At 33.7% G+C, this 21,376-nt stretch overlaps 1 protein-coding gene across 1 annotated transcript; it reads right to left on the bottom strand.

Annotated features, from left to right (window-relative positions):
• Positions 1-19,275: 19,275 nt before the first annotated feature.
• Positions 19,276-20,318, bottom strand: LOC132611340 (uncharacterized). Its single transcript, XM_060325773.1, has 2 exons — positions 19,908-20,318; positions 19,276-19,443 (listed from the first exon to the last, which is right to left on the bottom strand). Exons 1-2 carry the CDS (start codon positions 20,316-20,318, stop codon positions 19,276-19,278), a joined length of 579 nt encoding a protein of 192 aa, XP_060181756.1.
• Between the last annotated feature and the right edge of the window lie 1,058 nt (positions 20,319-21,376).

Raw genomic sequence — 21,376 nt, 5'->3', positions numbered from 1 at the left:
GGGGGTGGCAGGAATCATGATATCAAAATTATATGTAAAAACCATTATATGCAAAACCTTTTTATTTATACATAATATAGAATCATTACTTAATTAGGGATCCATTACGGATTAGGTATAGTTGTCGTATGTAGTGGTGGTAATTTACTAAAATCCTAGTGGACAAATTCTTGATTAATTTGAGTCCTATTATAACTATAAGTAAACTCTTTGATATTATAATTTTTATTCAATATGAAATTATTTACTTAAAGAAAGAAGCAAACATTTATCCCCTTTCTGAAAAGAAGTCACGACAATAAGGGGGAGAGGGGGGGGGGGGGGGGGGGGGACTCCTAAAGTTAAAGGGTATGGGAAGAAAAACTAAATTTAGGGATACAATTAAATGTAACACTAAATATTAGTGAAAAAAGACTCCTTGGCAGTTATTATTTTGCCAAAAATAATGGGAGTTTTTTTCCTTTAACAAAAAATATTTACCAAAGAAAAGAGGACTACAAAAATAACGGTGGGTTTCTAAAGCCAAAAAAGATTTGAAAATAGGTGAAATATTATAAAAATAATTAGGTAATAATTTGAGGAAAATAATAAATGACAATTTTGTCTATCATAAAGTCTTCTAATGAAAGACAAAACGTTCAATCAATATTTCTAAGACTCTTCGTCATTAATAAGTAAGAACACATGCATAAGCTCATTTCACTAAAATTTAAATTCTTTTACACATAACGAACACATTGATAATAAATGTTCAGCTTAAGTCATAAACGGACCCTCGAACTTATCCGAAAAATTCATTTAGAACGACTGAAACTCTTGTCATCTGAACCCTCCAAGAAGACTTTTACTGTGTCACTTTCGCACACTTTATTGAGGTGGCACAGTGTGTATTACACTACTCTAAAAGGAGTGAGATGCCGATTTTTTTGTTTTTTAATTTTTTTTTTCTCTTGTTTTTCTTATACACTCAGAAATTAAAAGCAAAAAAGAAGTCAAAAACAGAAAATGGCAACACGAACGAAGCATCATCAGCGAGCAAGATTGGAGCCATTGGAGATCTGAAAATGCTCAGTAAATCAAGAATATAGAAGTAAAATAGCCAAAATAGAGCCATAGCTTAAAGGGAGCAGTGAGCAAGACAAAGCTTGCTGGAGATGGTGTTTTCCGGTCAGTCAAAGTACAAAACAACATTCACTAAAACGTAGAACAAATCTGGTAACAATAAAAGCAACGAAGGTTGGGGAAGGGGGAAACGCTGCTCAATGGCGTTGCTTCAATGGAAAATCACCGCAGCAATGCCGGAAAGAGCATGCCAACAGCTAGATTTGGTCTCTTTTTAGCCCGTAAAAAAAAATTTAACAAGAAGAGCAACTGATCAGAACAATAAAATTTAAAAAAATGTTAATAGTCACCGGAGCTGGAAGTTCGACGGGGAAAAGAAAAGAAAGAATGGCGGAGGAGAAGGAGTGGGGGCGGGGGAGGGGGAAGAGAGAGAAACAATATTCTAATTGTTTTTAAAAAAATCCTTTTTTATTTGTTTAAATTAAAATTCACGTGTCACGATTTTATTTGTTATTTTGGCGTGGAAATTGCACGCTTTTTTTATGTTTGGCTGCATATTAATTTTGTGTCCATGTGATACAGTAAAAGTTTTAATTTTTTGTTCAAGTTCTATAACTTAAGCCTAAATGTCTGAAGTCATTGAAGGTGTATCACTACAAATCCTTTGGCAGCTTCAGGAAGGGAAAAACTTATTCCCAATATTTCAAAGTGCTGAGATGCAAAACTAATTTTTTGTCTTTGTTTTTCCTTTCTAGAAATTTAATTTAGTGTTAGTAATCGTTTTACTTTCTCAAAAAATAAATTATTTTAGAAATCTTTTAGACTCCTTTTATACAATTATAAAATACATTTACGGAGGCATATACTCCTTTCCAACCCATATTTAGAACAAAGTCTTGTATTTATAGTTCTTCCCCAATCCGCAAGATTAAGGTAACTCTTAATAAATTTTGAAATTTAATTATTGAAGGAGATATTTAATATATGAAATTTGAGTTGATTTCAAAATACTAAATATTAGGAAAATAGTCAATTATTATTTTGTCTAGTGTGAATATATGTTTAAAGGGTAAAAAAGACAAACTACATTTTACTAAGGGCCTTCGTAGATATTGAGAATTGAGATACATACATGAAATTAACTTTGGTTTTAAGAGAGAATTTATGTGATTAAGAAAAAAATTACCTCAAGGAGGGACCGATATGTCGTGCATGTAACAACAATTGATTAAAAACCTATAATATATCGTGCATGTAACAACAATTGATTAAGAACCTATAAACAATGCAATACAACAATTAGTCCACAATAGGTGTGAAACGTGATTAGGGTTACTGTTGCTATGCCATGAAATTAAGTAGTGACTACAAGTGCAATAGTGCATAACGACAATTAAGCAGCCATGTTTGTGTATTGCACTAAAAAAACATAAAGCAAAACTCTCCCCTCAAGTAAAGGAGTCAACCGGTTCATTGTAACCGGTTTTAACCGGTAACCGGACCGGTTAAACCGGAACCGGTATAACCGGTTAACCGGTTCCGGTTAACCGGATATTAGTTTACCGGTCCGGTTCCAAATTTTTTTTAACCGGAACCGGTTAAACCGGTTAAAAAAAAAAAAAAAGGAAAGAGCCGTTGGGCCTCGGTAATGGACCGTTGGCAACGGTCCATTTGCAAAAATGGCCGTTGTCAAACGGTCATTTTCTTAATTTTTGGCCCCCAAATTTTTTTTTTTAACACTTTAACCCCTCCCCCACCCCTATATAAACCCTTCTTCATTTTCATTTCAATTCACTCTTCTTCATCTTTCTCTCAAATCTCAATCTCTCAATTATAGTTACTTTGCAATAATTAGCCACAAAGTCTTATTATAGTTTCAACTTTCAATTATTAATTTTGCAATTATAGTATTGTTGGTGGAGTTGGTGATTTTGCAACAATCTGAAGTAGCTTTGGTGGATTTGCAATTCTAGCCGCCTTCGCTTTGTTGGAAATTAATCCGGCAATTTGGTACCTTCGTTCCAACTCTATCTTTAATTTTCGCAATTTAATTCTAGCAATTTATTTTTCGAAATTTAATTTACGCAATTTAATTCTAGCAATTTATTTTTTGAAATTTAATTTACGCAATTTAATTCTAGCAATTTAATTTGTTGTAATTTATTTTCTTGTGATTTATTTGATTGTGATTTAAATTATTTCTATTTAATAATGTCAAAGAGATTAAGACGTGGTGCCGGTAGTAGTAGTCGTACTGTTAGGGGTGCGCTTAATGAGGAAACATTTGTGGAAGAAACACCTAATTTAGGTATTGATGTTGGTGGAAATAATCAACTTTTAGGTCATGAGGCAATGCAACAACATTTTACTGACACTTTTAATGAAGACTTAGATGATGATGATGATGATGATGATGAAACACAACCCCCCGAAAATCCCATAGGAGATACAGGTCCTGCACAATCACATACACAAGACAAACCGCCTAGAACTCGTAAGCCAACAGCTAAAGTTTGGAAATTTATGACTAAGGATAGGGAAAACCAATCAGTTACATGTACCCTATGTGGACAAGTATTTAGTTTTAAGCAAGAAACTGGTAAGGATGGTGGAACGAGTACACTAAATGCTCATATGAGAACCAAACATATGGATGTTTGGGGAGAGCAAACGGGTTCAAATGTGGGGGGGGATTCAAATGACGATAGACCCACGAACCGGTAGAAATTTTAAGTATGACAAGAAAAAAGAACGCGTAGAAATAGCTAAAATGGTAGCTTATGATTGTTTACCATTTTCCTTTCCCTCGGGTTTGGGGTTTGTTACTTACATTCAACGTTGTTATAACCCGTTATTTGAGGGTATTCCTAGAAGTACTTGTAGAGCCGATGTTATAGATTTGTTTAAAAAATATAGATTTTATTTGCGCCATGTATTTAATTCTTTAAATTGTAATGTTTGTCTTACCGCTGATTTGGGTCTTAGTATTAACCATTTAGATTTTTTTGCTATTACATGTCATTGGGTTGATGACAACTGGGTTATGCAAAAAAGAATTATAGCTTTTTTATACGACGAAGGAAAAGGTCGTCACGATGGAAAATTTTTAGCCGATTCAATGTCTACTATAATGAGATTTTTTAACATTTATAGAAAAACACTTTGTATTGCTTTAGATAATGCTTCTAATAATACAAAGGCAATTGGTCTTTTAAAAAGTGAAATAAACCCTCCTCTAAGAAATATTTTTCATGTAAGATGTAGTTGTCACATTTTAAATTTAATTGTTAAAGATGGTCTTATGCATTTTGATGATTTTGTTCAAAAAGTTAGAAATGCTGTTACGTTTCTTTTTTGTAATGCTAATAGGGGAAGAATTAGAGATTTTAAGAATGCTTGTGTGGAAAATAACCTTAGACCTAGGAAAATTCAAGTAGAAATTGAGACTAGGTGGAACTACACTTACATTATGCTACAACAAGCATATGAGTATAGGATTCCCATACAACAAGTTCACAACAAATATAATATTGATAGTGAGGATTGGTTAACTTTTAGGCATTGGGAAGATGTTAAAGAATGTATTGAACTCTTAGAAATTTTTTATAATGCAACTCTTGCTTTTTCTAGACAATTCTATCCCACGGTAACCGGAATTTTAACCTACTTAGCGAAAATAGCTAGAGTTTTACAAGAGTATAAATATAAACCCGATTATCAAGTGGCTATTTTTGAAATGATAATCAAATTTAAGAAGTATTTTTTCCCATCCCAACTTTATTTATATTGGGTTCCCTTTTAAATCCTTTTTTAAAAGTGTCTTATACTAAAAATTTGGTTAGTCAAATTTATACATTTTTAGAAATTGAAGAGGGATTTCAACCATCTTTAGCTGAAGCCGATCTCGCTATTGATGATGAGTTTAGAAAAGTTTTTACTCATTATTCTAGTTTGGAAGAACGTGCTACACCCGTTGCTCCACGCCCTACTACTTCTCAGAGTAACAAAAAGGGCTTGTCGGGTTTAAAAGTTTTACATTCACAGCCAACTTCTTCTTCTACTGCAAACTTTGATGAATTTAACTTTTATTTGATGCAGCCAAATGTGGATATCAAGGATGACTTGGACGTCTTAGCATGGTGGAAGAAGTACAAGGCAAGCTATCCGGTACTTTCAAGAATGGCTCGAGATATCCTTACGGTTCAAATATCAACCGGCTTTAGCTTGCAAGTACTAGTGTGCATTCGAGATTGGATTAGATCGGAGCGACGCAACCAAAACTCAGAAGCGGAGCAAGGCGAAGAGGAAGAAATTGAAGATTTGATAGCTAGTGGACCGGACCAAATGGAAGACTTTGAAGATATTTCCATGACCGAATATGATGTGGGGGAAATTAACGAAATGGTTCAAAATTGGTGATTTTATTAATCTACTATTTTTGTATAACTCATGTATTATTTGCAAGTTAAAAAAAAATACAACTTGCAAATAAATGTTATCCAAGAATGAATAAAATATATGGCTCATTGAGCTTTCTTCTATTTACTTGTGTTCATATTTTTACTTTTATTAAGTTAGGAATATAAGTATATATAGTATATAAGTAAGTATATATAGTATATAAGTGTATATAGTACATATATACAAGTATATATAGTATATATAGTATATAAGTAAGTATATATAGTATATAGTACATATATACAAGTATAAGTGTATATAGTACATATATACAAGTATATATAGTATATATAGTATATAAGTAAGTATATATAGTATATAGTACATATATATAAGTATATATACTATATATACTATATATATTAAGTTATACACATATATAAGTATATATAGTATATAAGTATATATATATTATATAAATATATATAGTATATATATTAAGTATATATTGTATATATAGTAGATATGTATATATAGTATATATATTAAGTTATACCTATATATATATATATTAAGCTATACCTATATATAGTATATAGTACATATATATACATATATATAGTATATAGTACATATATATAAGTACATATAGTATATATATTAAGTTATACATATATATAAGTATATGTAAGTTATACATATATATGTGTACGAAAAGCACTATTCTGTATTGTTGACTTGCTGTTAGGCTGTTAGTCAGTAAATATTTAAACTTTAATTATAAAGTTGTATAACATATGTAAATATACCTACAATATACAAATAAATACTATAATATATATATATAATACAAAAAAAAAAACAAATTAACCAATCCAAACCGGACCGGTTCCGGTTTGGACTTTAAAACCGGTTAACCGGTTAAACCGGAACCGGTTAGGCGGTTCCGGTTTTGGAACCGGAACCGGTTAGGCGGTTCCGGTTTTGGAACCGGAACCGGTTAGGCGGTTCCGGTTTTGGAACCGGAACCGGCCGGTTTCCTAACCTGTTCCCGGTCCGGTTCCGGTTGGAACCGGTTGACAGGCCTACCCTCAAGGTTTTTCTCTTCACAAAAATTTATGAAAGCAACACAAACATTCTTTACACTTTGTGCACCTACACTGCAAAACAAAAAAGGGACTTCTTAGAGCCCGTTTGGCTTAACTGATTTAAAATAACTTATAAGCATTAAGTGCTGATAAACATTTTTTAGTGCTGAAACTGATTTAACAAATAAACAATTACGTGCTTGGATAAAAGTGCTGAAACTAATAATAAACAGTTGAACTGTTTGGTAAAAAAAGTGCTGATAAGCAAATTTTTTGTGTTAACATGACTTAAATGCCCTTGAAGCTATTTATACTAATAGGACATGATTATTACAGTATTTCAAATTTCCAGATTGATAGTTGTCCTATTCAAATAATTCATAAAAATAAAACAAATTGTTTGATTCAAATATAAAATGATTTATGTCTCAATTTAGGTTTAGAGCCTGTTTGGATGGGCTTATGCCTATAAGCTGCAAACAGCTTATAAGCTAAAAAAAAAAAGTTGGAGTAGTCTAACTTATTTTTTTTGGCTTATAAGCTGCTTTAGATAAGCTAAGTTAAATGGGCCCAATTATTCTTTTGAGCTTATTTTAAGCTGGCCAGTCAAACACTCAAAAAAGCTGAAAACAGCTTATAAGCAACTTATAAGCCAATCCAAACGGGCTCTTAGTTCAAAATTGATTAAATAATATTATTCTTAATAAATATTAAATTAAAGGGTTTCATGTTTTCAATTTGCTTCTTTTTTGAATTTTCATATTTTGTATTTATCAATAATATTTATTTTTATGATTTTATTAGCTTTTGAAACCAACAACGAATCTCCTAGAATGTAGAGGAATAGGATTGAGTTCCATGCTTTATAAAACCTACAAATCAGTTGTCATTGACATCCAACTGGTAAAAGGGAATTGATAGCAAGTTGGAGATCAAAAAATTTAAAAGGTTAGAAAATACATCGTAACGTAGCTTTATGTAATATGCAAATTAAAAATGTAAAAGAGAATTTTCTCAACCAAATAAAACCAAGAAGAATTTGTAGAATAAAGTTGTTACTGTTGAAGAGGTTACAGAGGTCATAGATTCGAAGAACTGGTGAAGGAGTAAAATCACGGGGAGGGTTCAGATTTTGTTTTAAAAAAAGGTGTTTTAGGAATTATATAAAATAATTAGGGATAGAATAGTAAAATCATTGGTCAAACTAAAAGTGCTTATAAGCTAAAATATTATAAGTTGAGGTGACCAACTTATGACTTATTTTGGCTTATAAGCACTTGACGTATAAGCACTTTTAATATTTGCCAAACGCGTAAATAAGCTAAAAATTACTTATAAGATAGTTTGATCAACTTATAAGCTTAGCCAAACACCCTCCTAATCAAACAATGAGCTCAATATACTAATGACCACTAGAAGAATTTGTACAAAGTTCCTAGATAATCATATGTAAATTCAAACGACAAAAGCAGAATCTGAGGTAAATTCTTGACTGAAATAAGAAAATTTAGCCATCCCACATACCATCGAAATAACCAAATCGAAACTTACCTATGGCAGTTATTATTGGATATTGGACAAAATTTTTTTAATACATCTATAGTCTTTTTTTTGCGTGGAGTGCCCTTCTTTTGGGCTGGTCTTTATATTTTGCCCCTCATTTATGCCTTCTTTAATTTTTGCCCCTGCCGCCTGTTTAATGAAAGTTTTTTGACGAAATTACCCTTACCCCATTAAAACCCTTTCTATTTCGTCATTTGCCCTTTTCTTTTCTTTTTTTGCTTCTTCGTTCCTCCTCTGTTTTGTGTCTGTCTTATCTGTTCTAAAATTTAGGTATGAATTTGGATCTTTTGCTCGTTTCAATATTTGTTTTTATGTTAAATTGTTGTTTGTTGAATTGATATCTTTGTCTTCGTCGTTTTTTATATTTAATTGATCCTTTTTTATTTTTTGAACTTTAGTTTCATCCCCCATGTATATATTTTGATTTTTTGAATGTCGTAATATGTTTTAGTTGATTTTGATATGCGTTTTGATTTTCTCTTTGTTGAATCTTTGAAGTTTTGCCTGTGAACAGTTGTTTTATGTTGTTGTTGTTGTTTTTGTTTAATAATCTGGTTTTTGTGAAGAATGTGTTTGTGCGAGGCGGCATATGCCTGTTCGGCAGAATTTTTGTTTTTTGAAACTGAATGTATGCCTATTCCGGCATAATTTCGTGATTCAAGTTAGTTTGTATGTGTTTTGATTTTTTGGTGTTTTGTTTTTTGTTAATAATGTTGGTTTTTATGAAAGTTTATATGTTTTCCTGATTATAAACTTTAGTTTAAGATTTTTGGTGTTTTTTTTGTTTAGTAACCTGTGTTTTCATGAAGACCGTGTTTGTCTGAGGCAACATATGCCGGGTCCGACAGAGTTCTTGGTTTTTGAAACTGAAGTTATGCCGGTTCCGGCATAACTTCATGAATTAAGTTAATTTATGTGTGTCTTGGTTTTTTGGAGTTATCTTGTTAATAATTTTGGTTTTTATGTAATCTTATGTGTTTTTGGTGTTGTTTTGTTAATAATGTTGGCTTTTTATGCAATCTTATGTGTTTTGGTTCTTTCTTCTATTATGCAGGTAATGTGCACCAATCTAGGGGCTGATTTTTTATTATGGTATATGTTAATTATTTTCATTCTCATTTTTGGTTTATTCTTATGCAAATTCTTGGTTTCTGTTGACATTAATTTTTCTTTTATAGTAGGAACATCCCTTGGTTAAGTTTGAACACTAGGTTGAAGGAGGTGGCATGTGGAGTGGTGATTTTCATTTTCGGAGTTTGATTTTGTCCTTTTTGAGTGTCTCTCAATTGGACTTGTTGAAAAAGGGTGTGTTTGGACAGTTTATGAATTTGGTTGATGTCCACCTGAGTGACAGTATTTTCCATTGCTTGAACTTATCGCAACTTTTATCTAGTAATGATAGTGCGTTAAAGTTTAAGATATTTGATCGCGTGTGTGTATTTGATTTCGAGTCTTTCCGTCTTATTACTGGTTTGGATTCTTGTGTTGGCGATTTTAGTGTTGTGTCTAGCAGACCAAATAGATTGTTGAGACTTTATTTTCCAAATCAAGATAGAATAAGGTTGTGTGATCTCAAGAGTTTCTTACAGATCAAGTCAAGTAATCATACTGGTGGTTTTTGGGAAAGATCTAGTGATCCTGTTAGACTTGCTGAGGTCTATCTAATGGAGAGGGTTTTGTTGGGTCGTAACGAGAAATGTGTTGTTAAAGGTCATCTAATGAAGATAATTGATGATGACAGTCTTCGAGTGTCTTATCCTTGGGGTTCTCTTAGTTTTAATTAGTTGGTACGGTCGATTCGTGGTTGTGTGAAGACTTTCAAGATCATGCCATCTACACGTTATATGATTAGTGGTTTCCCTTACGCTTTAAATGTGTGGTTGTTGGAGGTTTTCCCTATCTTTCGAAGGTTTTCAAGTTTTCATGGTCTGAAGTCTCCTCGTATGTTGTCTTGGGGTCCTTCAAAGCAAGTTGATTATAAAGTTATTACTGATAATTTCTTCCATGCTGAAAAAGTATGTGTTTCCCTTTTGTTGATGCTTCTTTTTCCCTCTTGTTATTTTTGTGTTTTTGTCTAATTGATGTGTTTATATTGTGTTATAGAGATTCAAGAAATTTATTGTCCATGCTGTTGTTGTTGGTACGGAACAAAAGATGCTGGATTATCCAGTTGCACTTAAATTTCCTGATGATTCAGGCCCTTGTTCTTCCCGTGCGGTTTTGCCATCTCAAGTTACTTCTCAGATAGTTGATGTAAGTTGTACTTTGCCTTTTGTGTTTTTGGTTGTTTAACTGAATTCTGAGTTAGAAGCTTTGTGGTAGAGTATTTTAGTAGGAGACATTTTTGTAGTCTTTTCTGTTTTGGTTATGGAAATTAAAGTTTATGCCCCTTGAGGCATACTTTTTGGTTTTGCAAACGTAGAATCTGCCCCTTCCGGCATACATTTCTCCTTTCATATTTCAGTTCTGCCCCTACGGCATACTGTTCTCATTTTGAGACTAATTTTAGTAGGTAACACATTTTGCAGTCTTTTCTGTTTTGGTTTTGGAAATGAAAGTTTATGCCCCTTGAGGCATATTTTTGATTTTGCAAACTTAAAATCTGCCCCTTCCGGCATACATTTCTCCTTTCATATTTGAATTCTGCCCCTACCGGCAAACTATTTTCATTTTCAGACTTCAGTTCTGCCGGGTCCGGCATACTTGTTCAACATTAATTTAGTGACATCAAAAGTAATGTGTTGTTTTATTGATCTGTTATACAGGGTATTTTGTCTAGTGTGAAGAAGCAACTTGATGATGAACGATCTACAATTGTCAATCAAGTAAAGCTATGGCTTTTTATTTTTTTATTTTTTTATTTTTGAGTTTGTTAATATGATATGTATACTTTGCATGCTGCATTCGTTGTTTTTGTTTATTATCATTTTCTTTTCTTCTTTGTTTAAATTTTTTTTTTTCGTTGTTTTGTAGTCTTTAGATAGCCGTTTCGAAGAATTGGATAAAATTTTTGTTGGTGCGATTAATGTTGTGGATAGCTTAGTTCGTGTATATGATGAAACAAAGTCATGTGTAGCAGCTTCTAAAAGTGCTAAAAGAACTTGTTTAGAAAGTAGACTTGACAGTTTGGAAAGTAAATTTGATTATGTGATGCATTGTGTTGAAAGTTTAGTTCGACTGCATAGCGAAAACAAATCTTGTAAAGCTTGTGCATCTGGTAAAAGACAACCTGATTTGGGTTATTCAGTGAATGATGAGGTGAAGTTAGATGCACATCTTGGAAAAGATTTGCAGGAATGTATGGAGAATATGCTTTGTAAAGCAAGGTCTACAAAAAATGAGACGTCTCCCATGCTCGATATGCTCTGTGATGCTGTTGTTTCTTCATCAAGTCAACTGTTTGATAAAACTCAAACTCTTTCTCAGTTTGAAAAGGAATTTGTGAAAGAAAATGAAGACCGCGCAAAAAAAGAAGCACTTAAAGAAATTGATGCAATTAATAATGCTTTTCAATGCGGAGATTATGTGTTTTCTTCTAATGAAGCATCACAAAATATAAATGAAGTAGCAGTTGCTGTTGAAGATAGTAGAAAACGTCCGAGATGCGAAGATGGAAACAAAGAAGATGATGGTTATCCTAATTGGTATTTGCTTACACCAAGCAGTACTCCAGTTGAGAAACGGTTGAGTTCTGCTGGTGAAGATATATACTGTACTGCAGAAGAGTTAGGAAAGTGAATTGATTTTTTTTTTTGTTATTTACGGCAAGTGTTATGTTATTGTGTTTCCCCCTTTTTCGAATGATGTATATGTAAATTGGTCTTTCATTTCTGTACATATAATGAAGTTTCACTTTTTCAAACCATGCTCTATTGTAGTCTGCCTTAACCGGCATACTTTGCCATTTTTGTGAACAGATGTTCTGCCCCTTCCGGCATACTTTTAAGATGGAAGTAACTGTTTTTCCTAAAAATAAAAAAGATAATTAAAAAGTGACTCTTGTTCCAAAACATCTCGAATAAGTGCGACAGTTACTTCCAATTAATGTATTAATTGTTTTGTTTTTAAAAAAAAAATGGAAAGAAAAACTGAAAAATTCTTTGTATTTTTGTCAATAATTGCGACAGTTACTCCAATTTAAATTTGAGTAACTGTTTTTGGTTTAAAAAAAAAAACTGCAAAACTTGTTGTATCCTCATCCAATTGAAATCCAAAGAGCTTAATATGCAAAAGTCAAGCCAAATAATCTTGCCGTCTCCGGCATAAGTTTGCCCGTTGGGAACAGAAGTTCTGCCCCTTCCGGCATACTTCTAAATTCGTAGTAACAGTTTTTTTTTTTCGCTAGAAATAAAAAAAAAAAAGATAATGAAAAAGTGAATCTTATTCCCAATATCTCTAATAGGTATTGCTACATTTACTTCCAATTGAAAGTGTATTAATTCTTTTTTAAAAAAAAAAAAGAAAAAAGAAAAAACTGAAAAACTCTTTGTATTTTTGTCAATAATTGCAACAGTTACTTCAATTCAAATTTCACTAACTGTTTTAGTTTTTTTTTTAGAAAAAACTGCAAAACTCCCTGTATCCTCATTCAATTGAAATCCAATCGTTTCAACAGTTATTCCAATTTAAAATCGACTAATTTGAACTTCTATATAAAACCACACAGTTATGCCCACAACGGCAAACTTTTATTCTTAGCACACTTACGTTATGCCTCTTTCGGCATAAGTTTTGTCACGTGGTTAGCACGTGTGCAGTTTTAAATTATTTTTTTTGTTCAATATATATTTGCCCGCTCTTCCTGTAATTTACTTTTTATTTTCATTTGTTCACTTTAAAGCTAAAGAAGGCAGTTGCTTTGTCACGTTTCTATATCATCTTTATCAGTTTTTTCATTGATTTCTCTTAGTGGGGTTTCAATTTCATCTGTAAGTTATTAGTTACTATTTTATTACTTGTTGATAAGTTATTTCCTTCAATTATGTCAAGAAATTTCTTGTATCCGAAGAGTACACGAGAGGAAAGGTAATGGTGTTTATTGCCCTTTACTTTTCATGTCAACTTTTAATGTGGTTTTCTTTTTCTGTTTTGATGTCATTATTTATTTTATTGTTGTATGGATTTTATTTCAATAGCGAGGTAAAGGGGTGGTTGATGAATCTCCGGACAATTCCTGAAGATGCCAATATTGCTGGCAAATCCACTGAAAGCTCTTCTCTAGAGCGTCGCATTGAGGTATTTCTCATCATTCCTGTTTGTTTTTGCTCTAAAAGTTTTGTTCTTTTTTTTTCTTGAGTTTAACACTTTGCTGTATTTGTTTATTTTCACAGTTCCTGGAAAATGTTTGTGATGTTAGATTGGATAGGATTTTGAATAATCAACAGCAGGAGAAGGCCCGGATGGATCAGCTGATTTCCGGTCTGCAAAAAGCAGGGTTAAATTTTGAATCCCAAACAGCTTCTGATGTTGAAAATGTTCGTCGACATGTTGATTCTCCTCGTCATGTTGAAAAGGGTAGGCGCAAGAGCACAAGATATGTTCGTAAAAGTGTTGCTGCTAAAAGGAAAACTAAACAAGCCAGGTCTCGAAAAAATGTTGAGCAATATTCCGTTGGGCAACGAAGAAGATCGGTGCAGTCTCATGTAGGTGAAGATATTGCTGATATTGAACAGGCATTTTGGGATGCTGAAACTGCCACCGGAGACGAGGAGGGCAACTCGTTTGGTGTTGATTTGTCTAATGTTGAGGCTGAAAGTAATCAAGAAATTCAGATGGAAGATGTGCAAGCCGTTTCTAGTGAAAGAACCTTTGATGAGACAGAGCTGGAAGGTAAAATCCGGTTTTACGAGAGAAGAAAATTACATAAGACAGTACAAGATGTAGATGCTTCTCCTAATTCATGGCTTCCGGATGGTCCTCAATCTACAAATGTGGCAGCTGATAGGGACAATGCATTTGAACATGTTTTTGGAGAAGGCCAAGCAAATGTGACATGTCCTATGGAGACAGATGTTGAACAAGTTCAATCTCTAAATGCAACTGAAAACGTTGAGGCTGAATTGCCTTCGGTAATTTTACATTTATACTTTGTTGTTTTCTAAACCTAAGTTGCCTGGCACACTTTTCTGGCAGTTAACACTTTGTGTGCTCTTTTTTTGTTTTGCTTATGCAAATGATAGTTTTGCCCCTCCTGGCATAATCTGCCCTTTTATTTCAAACTCATGTTTTGCCTACTCCAGCATACTACCTTTTTTGCAAAGTTACATTTCTGCCTACGCCGGCATAATTTTACTTTTTGAAACTTAGCTCTTGCCCCTTCCAGCATACTTTCACATTTTATTTTGCAAACTCATGTTCTGCCTCCTCCGGCATACTCATCTCTTTTGGAAAGTTATTTTCTGCCCACTCTGGTATACTTTTACTTTTTGAAACTTAAATCTTGCCCCTTCCGGCATACTTTTCCCTTTTTCAAGCATAAGGTTTGCCCCTCCCGGCATATTTTTCAAAACTTGTTGATAAATTTTCCTTTTTGTGAACCTAACTTCTGCCTGTTTTGACATAATTTTTAATCTTTTACCACTTGCAGAATTTGTTAATTTTTTATGTTAATATTTTTGCTTCGATCGATGGATGTTGTGTTTCTTAATTTTTTACTTTATGGAGGTTGTTGTGGAGGAACAATTGGGCGGTGAACAACTTCGTGACGCTAATCATGAAGAATCCAACGTATCACCACCAAAAGGAGATATGCCTCAAAATCTAGAGGAAACAACACTTGAAAATCTTGAGCATATAAGACGCGAAACACCTGAAGCTCAAGTTTCTAACGAGGGTGATGAACGCGCTGTTGTTCCTCATATTGGTGTTATGCCCGAGCCTATTAAAGTGGTTGAGCCATTGAGGAGCGAACCAACCAATGCAGACCCGGTTCAAGTCAGTACTCCAAGGGAGTCTGCTGTTGTTGATGGAAAGGGTGATAACTCTCAAGGAATGGAGGACAATTTTCGATATATGTCCTTTGAAGATATTGAAAATGTCGCTTCTTCCGCTATCAAAGAGAGTACTGTTATTCAAACCCATCCTCATGCTGAAGAAGAACCTATTGTTGAAGTGGCGAAAGTGCTATCTTCCTTGAAGGAAAGGCGCCAGAGGAAAAGGAAAGCAGTGAGTGATACCCCGGCGCCCGGATGGATGCTATATTCTGCACGTAATGATCTTCCTTTTGGGTCACGGAAGGACGAAAGTGACTGGAATGAAGAGTACATAAGGATGTGACCATTCCATTACATCAAAAGCAAAGTTGCTGTGAACTTTTGGAAAAAATTTATCAATCCTCGAAATCTTCCACCAAGTAACTTTCGACCTACTGGGTAAGTTGTTAGTTATGTGTGTGCTTTCTTGCATTTTTCTTCTTTATTTTGGGTTTATGTTTTTTTTTTCAATCTTTTAAGTACAATCTCTATATTTTTGCCCCTTCCGGCATACTTTTCCCTGTTTCAAGCATAAGGTTTGCCCCTTCCGGCATATTGTTCAAAAGTTGTTCATAAATTTCCCTTTCTGTGAACCAAACTCCTGCCTGTATTTTTGTAATTTTTGTTCCCTTTTCTTTAATCAGGGCTGAAGACGAGGTAATGTATCCTGGCAAGTTGAACCAACTCAGTGAAGTTTATCAGTTGGGTGATTTTATGCCAAAATATAGGATGTTTTTTTTGGAGCTGTACCATGATGTCTATGCGCTTAATGATGAGGTTCGTGATTGTCTTTTACTTTTTCTTTTCTTATTTTTCTATTAGTTATTGCTTCTTGCTTCCTTTTTTTTTTGTTTATCGCTAAATCGCTATTTTGTTTTCCTTAACACAGCATATTGATGTGATGCTATATTATTTGAGGAAGAAAATGATGTATCATCCTCCAGCTGCCAATGTTGTTAAGTACACAACCGTAGATATGATGTTTGATCAGCTTGTGCAATTTGACATCAATAGGTACTACGAAGACCCGGTTAATTACCACTGGTTTGTTGGCGGCAGTGATGATCCATTTTTGCTGAGTAATATTGTGTATGGGCGAAGAGGAAAATGTTGTATATCATGGGAGAATGTCGACAGGGTATTAATTCCTATTTGCCCAGGATATGATGATCCTAAAGCAATTTCTCACTATGTACTTGTTGTTTTCATGATTGATGAGCGTAAATTGGTAGTTATAACTCATTCAATCATAATGATGATCATTTGGTTCGCATTGTCGAGGCCTACTGTGGTATGATCCCTAAGTTGTTGATGGTTAATGATTTTCAATTATTCAGGCCATCATACAATAACTTCAGTAATCTGACATATAGCTGGGCTGCCTGTCCAAAGCAAGGATCGTACGTTTCATTCTTATATTTTTTTTAGCTTTTTTCATTGTTTTTTGTTGATTTTTATTTTTTTTATTGTTTTTGCTTTACTATTGTTCTAAAACATCTCTCTTTTATATCTTTCTGAGATTATAATTGTGGTCATTTTTTTTATCAAGTTTGCTGATATGCTGATTAGCGGTCAAAATCCTGCTGATTGGGATGGTTCTGGTTTGATGGACTACATGAAAGAGTGGTCAATCAATTTGGTTTGTCATGGGAAAGATAAGCTGAAAAAGGGTTCCACCAGATACAGCTGGAAGTGATTATCATGAGCATAACGATATGAAGTGTGAGTATGACATGAAAAAGAAAGCAAGATCTGTGAAGAAAGAAAAAAAATAGTTTGTTTTAGTTGAGCAAGATCTATGAAGAAAGGAAAAAAATAGTTTGTCTTAGTTATTTTTGCACTATGTAATTTTTTTTTTCGTGCGCCCTTGTGTTTTTTGTAAATGTTATAAGATTGTACAGTTTGTTTGTGTTATAAATTTCAACTTTAAGCCCCTTTGTAATTTGATGGTGTTCATTTTTAATCTCAACTTCTCTGTTCATAAAAGCTGTTATTTTGTTGAAAATCCAAGTTATACCCTTTTCCATCACAACTTCATGGTTGTTATGTAATAGAAGTTTGCCGGGGTCGGCATAGTTTCTCATTTTGTAAATAGAAGTTCGGCCCATTCCGGCAGAATTTAAGTTCAGAAAACTTGCCATAACCAGCAACTAGGGTTGTTCACAGTTTTGGTTAAAACCAAAACCAAACTGAAAATTTAACCAAACCGAATAAAATAACCGACATTTGGTTTAGTTTGGTTTGGTTTTAAATTTGAAAAACCGATAATATTTGGTTTGGTAATGGTTATAGTAAAAAATAACCGAATAAATAACCGAACCAAACCGATAATTATATACATAAAATTTATAATTATTTATATGTATAATATTAGCTTTTCATAAATAATTAAAGATATTTTATACCTTTTAATTATTAATTTAATTTTGGTCTACTTATTTTTAAGGCCCATGTCTTAAAAGAATATGTCCAACAATCCAAGCCCAACTCTAATAAGTCGTAAGCATAAGGGTTGTTTGTATTTTGAAACCTCTGTTTGACTTGTTCTTTTGAATCTAAACTATGTTGCAAGTTTGGTCCACCTGATTTGCCAACAGCGTGTCTTTCCCTCAATATGCAGCAAAGTTCACCCTTGTGGGCTATGAGGAAAAAAGAGTTTCATAAGAAATTTGAAGAATGTAGAGAGAGAATATTTGAATTGTCACGGCTAGTCATAAACCGAAAAACCGAACCAAACCGACAATAACAAAACCAGTGGTTATTATTTTACTTGGTTTGGTTATGGTTTTAGACATTTAAAAACTGACTAAATTGGTTTGGTTATGGTTTTAACCAATAACCGACCCAAATCGAACCATGAACACCCCTACCAGCAACAAAGACAAACCCTTTGAAGTTATTGACCAGCCAAAATGCATTTATTGGGGATTATTTGTGACGAAAAGCTGTTATTTTGTTGAAAACCAAATTTATGGTGGTTATTTAATAGGAGTTTGTCGGGGTCGGCATAGTTTCTCATTTTATGAACAGAAGTTCCACCCTTTCCGGCAGAAATTAAGTTGAGAAAACTTGCTACAACCAGCAACAAAGACAAAACCTTTTAACTTTTTTGAACAGTCAGAACGCATTTTATTGGGATTAGTTGAGACGCCATAATTGTTGTTTTAGTGTGAATGAATTTTTATTTTTAGTCTATGTTGTTGTTTTTTTTTTTTTGTTTTTTTTTTCCTCTCCAATATTTGTATGAATGAAATTTTGCTATGAATGAATGAAATATTTTACTTAGTGTTAATTGTATTGTGCTGAATGTTTTATCCAATTTTCCAGCATTTTAAAATATTTTATAAACAACAAAGCACATAAGTATGCCCCTACCGGCATACTTATTTATTTTGTAAGCGGAAGACCTGCCGGTTCCGGCATAAATGTAAAACATGAAAACAGTAGAGAGAAACAGTATTGTTATGTCCCAAGGCATACGTCTATTAAACTTACCAGGATGTAGTCTTTGAGATACCAATTTTGTTTTCCCGGCAAAAGCTGTTATACGCAGACAGGAGGCATAAATTATAAAACTGGATAATTAAAGTTGATGATTTTTTTTCTTTTTCCTCAATGTTTTATGGTAGAGAATTGTAGATTTCATGTAGGGACATTTATCTCTTGCTATTATATAGTTTTTTATTATCAGCAACAAGAAGATAACAACTTAGTAAAAGAAAATAATAAAAGAAAGAATGGGCAGAAGAATAAATGTGTGATAAGATGCTTGAAGTCTCAGTCTTAGTAATACCAAAAAATTTCCATTTATTTCAGGCAGAGTGTGCATTATGCGTCAAGAATCATAAGATAAATTCATATAAACCATGTATAAGAGTGTGATGTTAGGATGACAATTTCCTCTTCCTGTATCTTCTTGAATATGGATTGAGAGCTGGACTGTGGTTATAGGTTGCCCTAGTGTGTCCAAAGAACTTGCATCTACCACATCTGTATGTGTACTTTGTTGATTCTCTTCTTGGGCGATATCTTTTTGTTTGTTTTCTTCCAGGTCTTATTTTAACATCAGGCGACGTTATTTTAATATCCATAATGTTTTGTGGAATAATCCATGAGTCTTGATTTCCAACTGATAGTATTTCACCTTTGTATGTCCCTTGGCAGGCTTGTTTCTTGAACCAGTCCGCACATTATGTAGATTTTGACAAACTTTTTTTGTCTATAACTGTCATGGCATGTGTGCACGGTAACTCGTCAGTTTGGAACTCCAAGCCCTCACAAGTCATATTCTTCAGGTCTACATTGTATTGATATCCTTCATCTTTGACAATAAATTTGACGGGAGTTATGTTTTCTACCTGTGGAAATTGACAATATAAATGAGTGATATTTTTTGTGGCAATTTTCAGATTATGTGAGAGTTATGCCCTTTCCGGCATACTTCCTGTACAGTGAAAATAAGTGTCTGCCCCTTCCGGCAGAACTAAGTATAAAATAGGGTCATAGTTGTTCCTTTGTCCAGCATAACTTTTGTGTTTGGTTAATTTTAAACTATACATTGCTCATAAAACTAAGATTGAAGTGTGTGTTGGTAAAATCTACTTACTTTAATTGTGAGCATAAAAACAGTGTCATAGTTATGCCCTTACCGGCATAATTCCATACTAGTTAAAATAAGAGTCTGCCCCTTCCGGCAGAACGAAGTATAAAAATAGGGTCATAGTTCTTCTTTTATCCAGAATAACTTTTGTGTTTGGTTAAATTAAACTATGCATTGCTCACCAAACTAATATTGAAGTGTGTGTTGGTAAAATGTACTTACTTTCATTGTGAAGCCTCTACTTATCTTTTCAAGCAGAATCTTTTCAGCCCAACATATCAGGTCATGGGACGGTCTTGTTGCATCCAATTTTCTCTGGTAAAACCAATTTTGTAGCTTGTTCTGGATGTAATCAATACATACCATTATTGGCAACTCCCTTGCTTTCCTCAATACAGAATTCATTATCTCGACATTGTTTGTTGTGAGCATGTTGTAACGCCTGTTGGTGTGGAATGAACGTGCCCATCTTTCCAGTGGTTCTTCTTCTATGTATTCTGCAGCTTTTGGGTCGATTTGTTGTATCTGTGACATATAGGTACGAAACTCTGCCTGTTTGTAGGTAGTTGCTGCATTGTAGAACAGTGATAGGATCACTTCGGATGAGAAATATTTCTGCAAGTTCTTCTCCATGTGGTAGATGCATATTCCATGTTGTGTATCTGGATACAGTTCTTTGATTGCAGTTGCAATTGATGCATGGAGACCGGAAAGAATTTATAGGTCTTTGCGCGTGCCAAACACCTTTTTCACGTGTCTGAAGAACCATCTATAGGATTCATTATTCTCAGAGTCTGCAATACCAAATGCGAGAGGAAATATGTTGTTGTTTCCATCTTTTGCTACTGCTATCATGAGCACACCGCGATATTTTGATTTCAAGAAGGTTGCATCCACCATCATTACTGGTCTGCAGTGTTTCCAACCCTCAATTGATGCTCCACAAGCGAAAAAAGTATACTTAAACTTATTGTCAGCGATCCATTTGATGTTAGCAACTATTCCAGGATTTCTTAATTTCATCATGTGAAGATATTGCGGTAGAAGTGTGTAGTTATTTTCTGGGCTTCCTCTTATGACATTATAAGTGTGTTAGAGGGAACGCCATGTTTTGTGGTAACCAATGTGCAAGCCATATCTGCTTCTCAATTCTTTAATGACAAATTTGGGTGTTATCTCTTGTAGTGTATGGCGTACTAGGTCTGTAATGTATTCCGCTATGACTTTTGAAGTTGCATTCCTCATGTCAGAGGTGATGAAATTTATTGAACAACTATGTCTCTTTTCAAAGTTAGCTACTTTGAAAAGTTTTGATCCTCTGAACCTTGAACTGTGGAAACGCCAAATGCAGGTTGGGTCAACATATCTGATGTAATACTGTTGCGTGCATGACTTTTCTACCTTGTACTGTTGATGATGAGTAATTGCAATGTTATTCATGCACTTTTTCACGGTATCTTTGTCTTTGAATAAAATGTCAACTTCTATTTGATCAATCGATGCACTAGGTGTCAAAATTTGTGTATCATTTTGTATCCTCTTTCTCTTTAGTGTCTTTCTTTTGTTGCATGGCTGTGTTTGTGTCTCTTCAACTGTCATGCTCGGAGTAAGTGATACAACATTCATTAAAGTTGGATGCTGAGAAAGGTCATTGTTTACAACTTGCTCAATGTTTGGCGGTTGCCATTGTA

This window comes from Lycium barbarum, chromosome 1, assembly GCF_019175385.1.
Source record: "Lycium barbarum isolate Lr01 chromosome 1, ASM1917538v2, whole genome shotgun sequence".
NCBI lineage: Eukaryota > Viridiplantae > Streptophyta > Magnoliopsida > Solanales > Solanaceae > Lycium > Lycium barbarum.
Note: the sequence above shows the minus strand (reverse complement) of the source record. Positions and strands in the feature narration are given on the sequence as shown.

Excerpts from the sequence above, each read along its gene's own strand:
- LOC132611340 (XM_060325773.1), bottom strand. The coding sequence starts at position 20,318 with ATGGAGAAGAACTTGCAGAAATATTTCTCATCCGAAGTGATCCTATCA. Across the intron at positions 19,444-19,907 it reads GTAGAGGCTTCACAATGAAA|GTAGAAAACATAACTCCCGT; the intron begins GTAAGTACATTT and ends CAATTTCCACAG.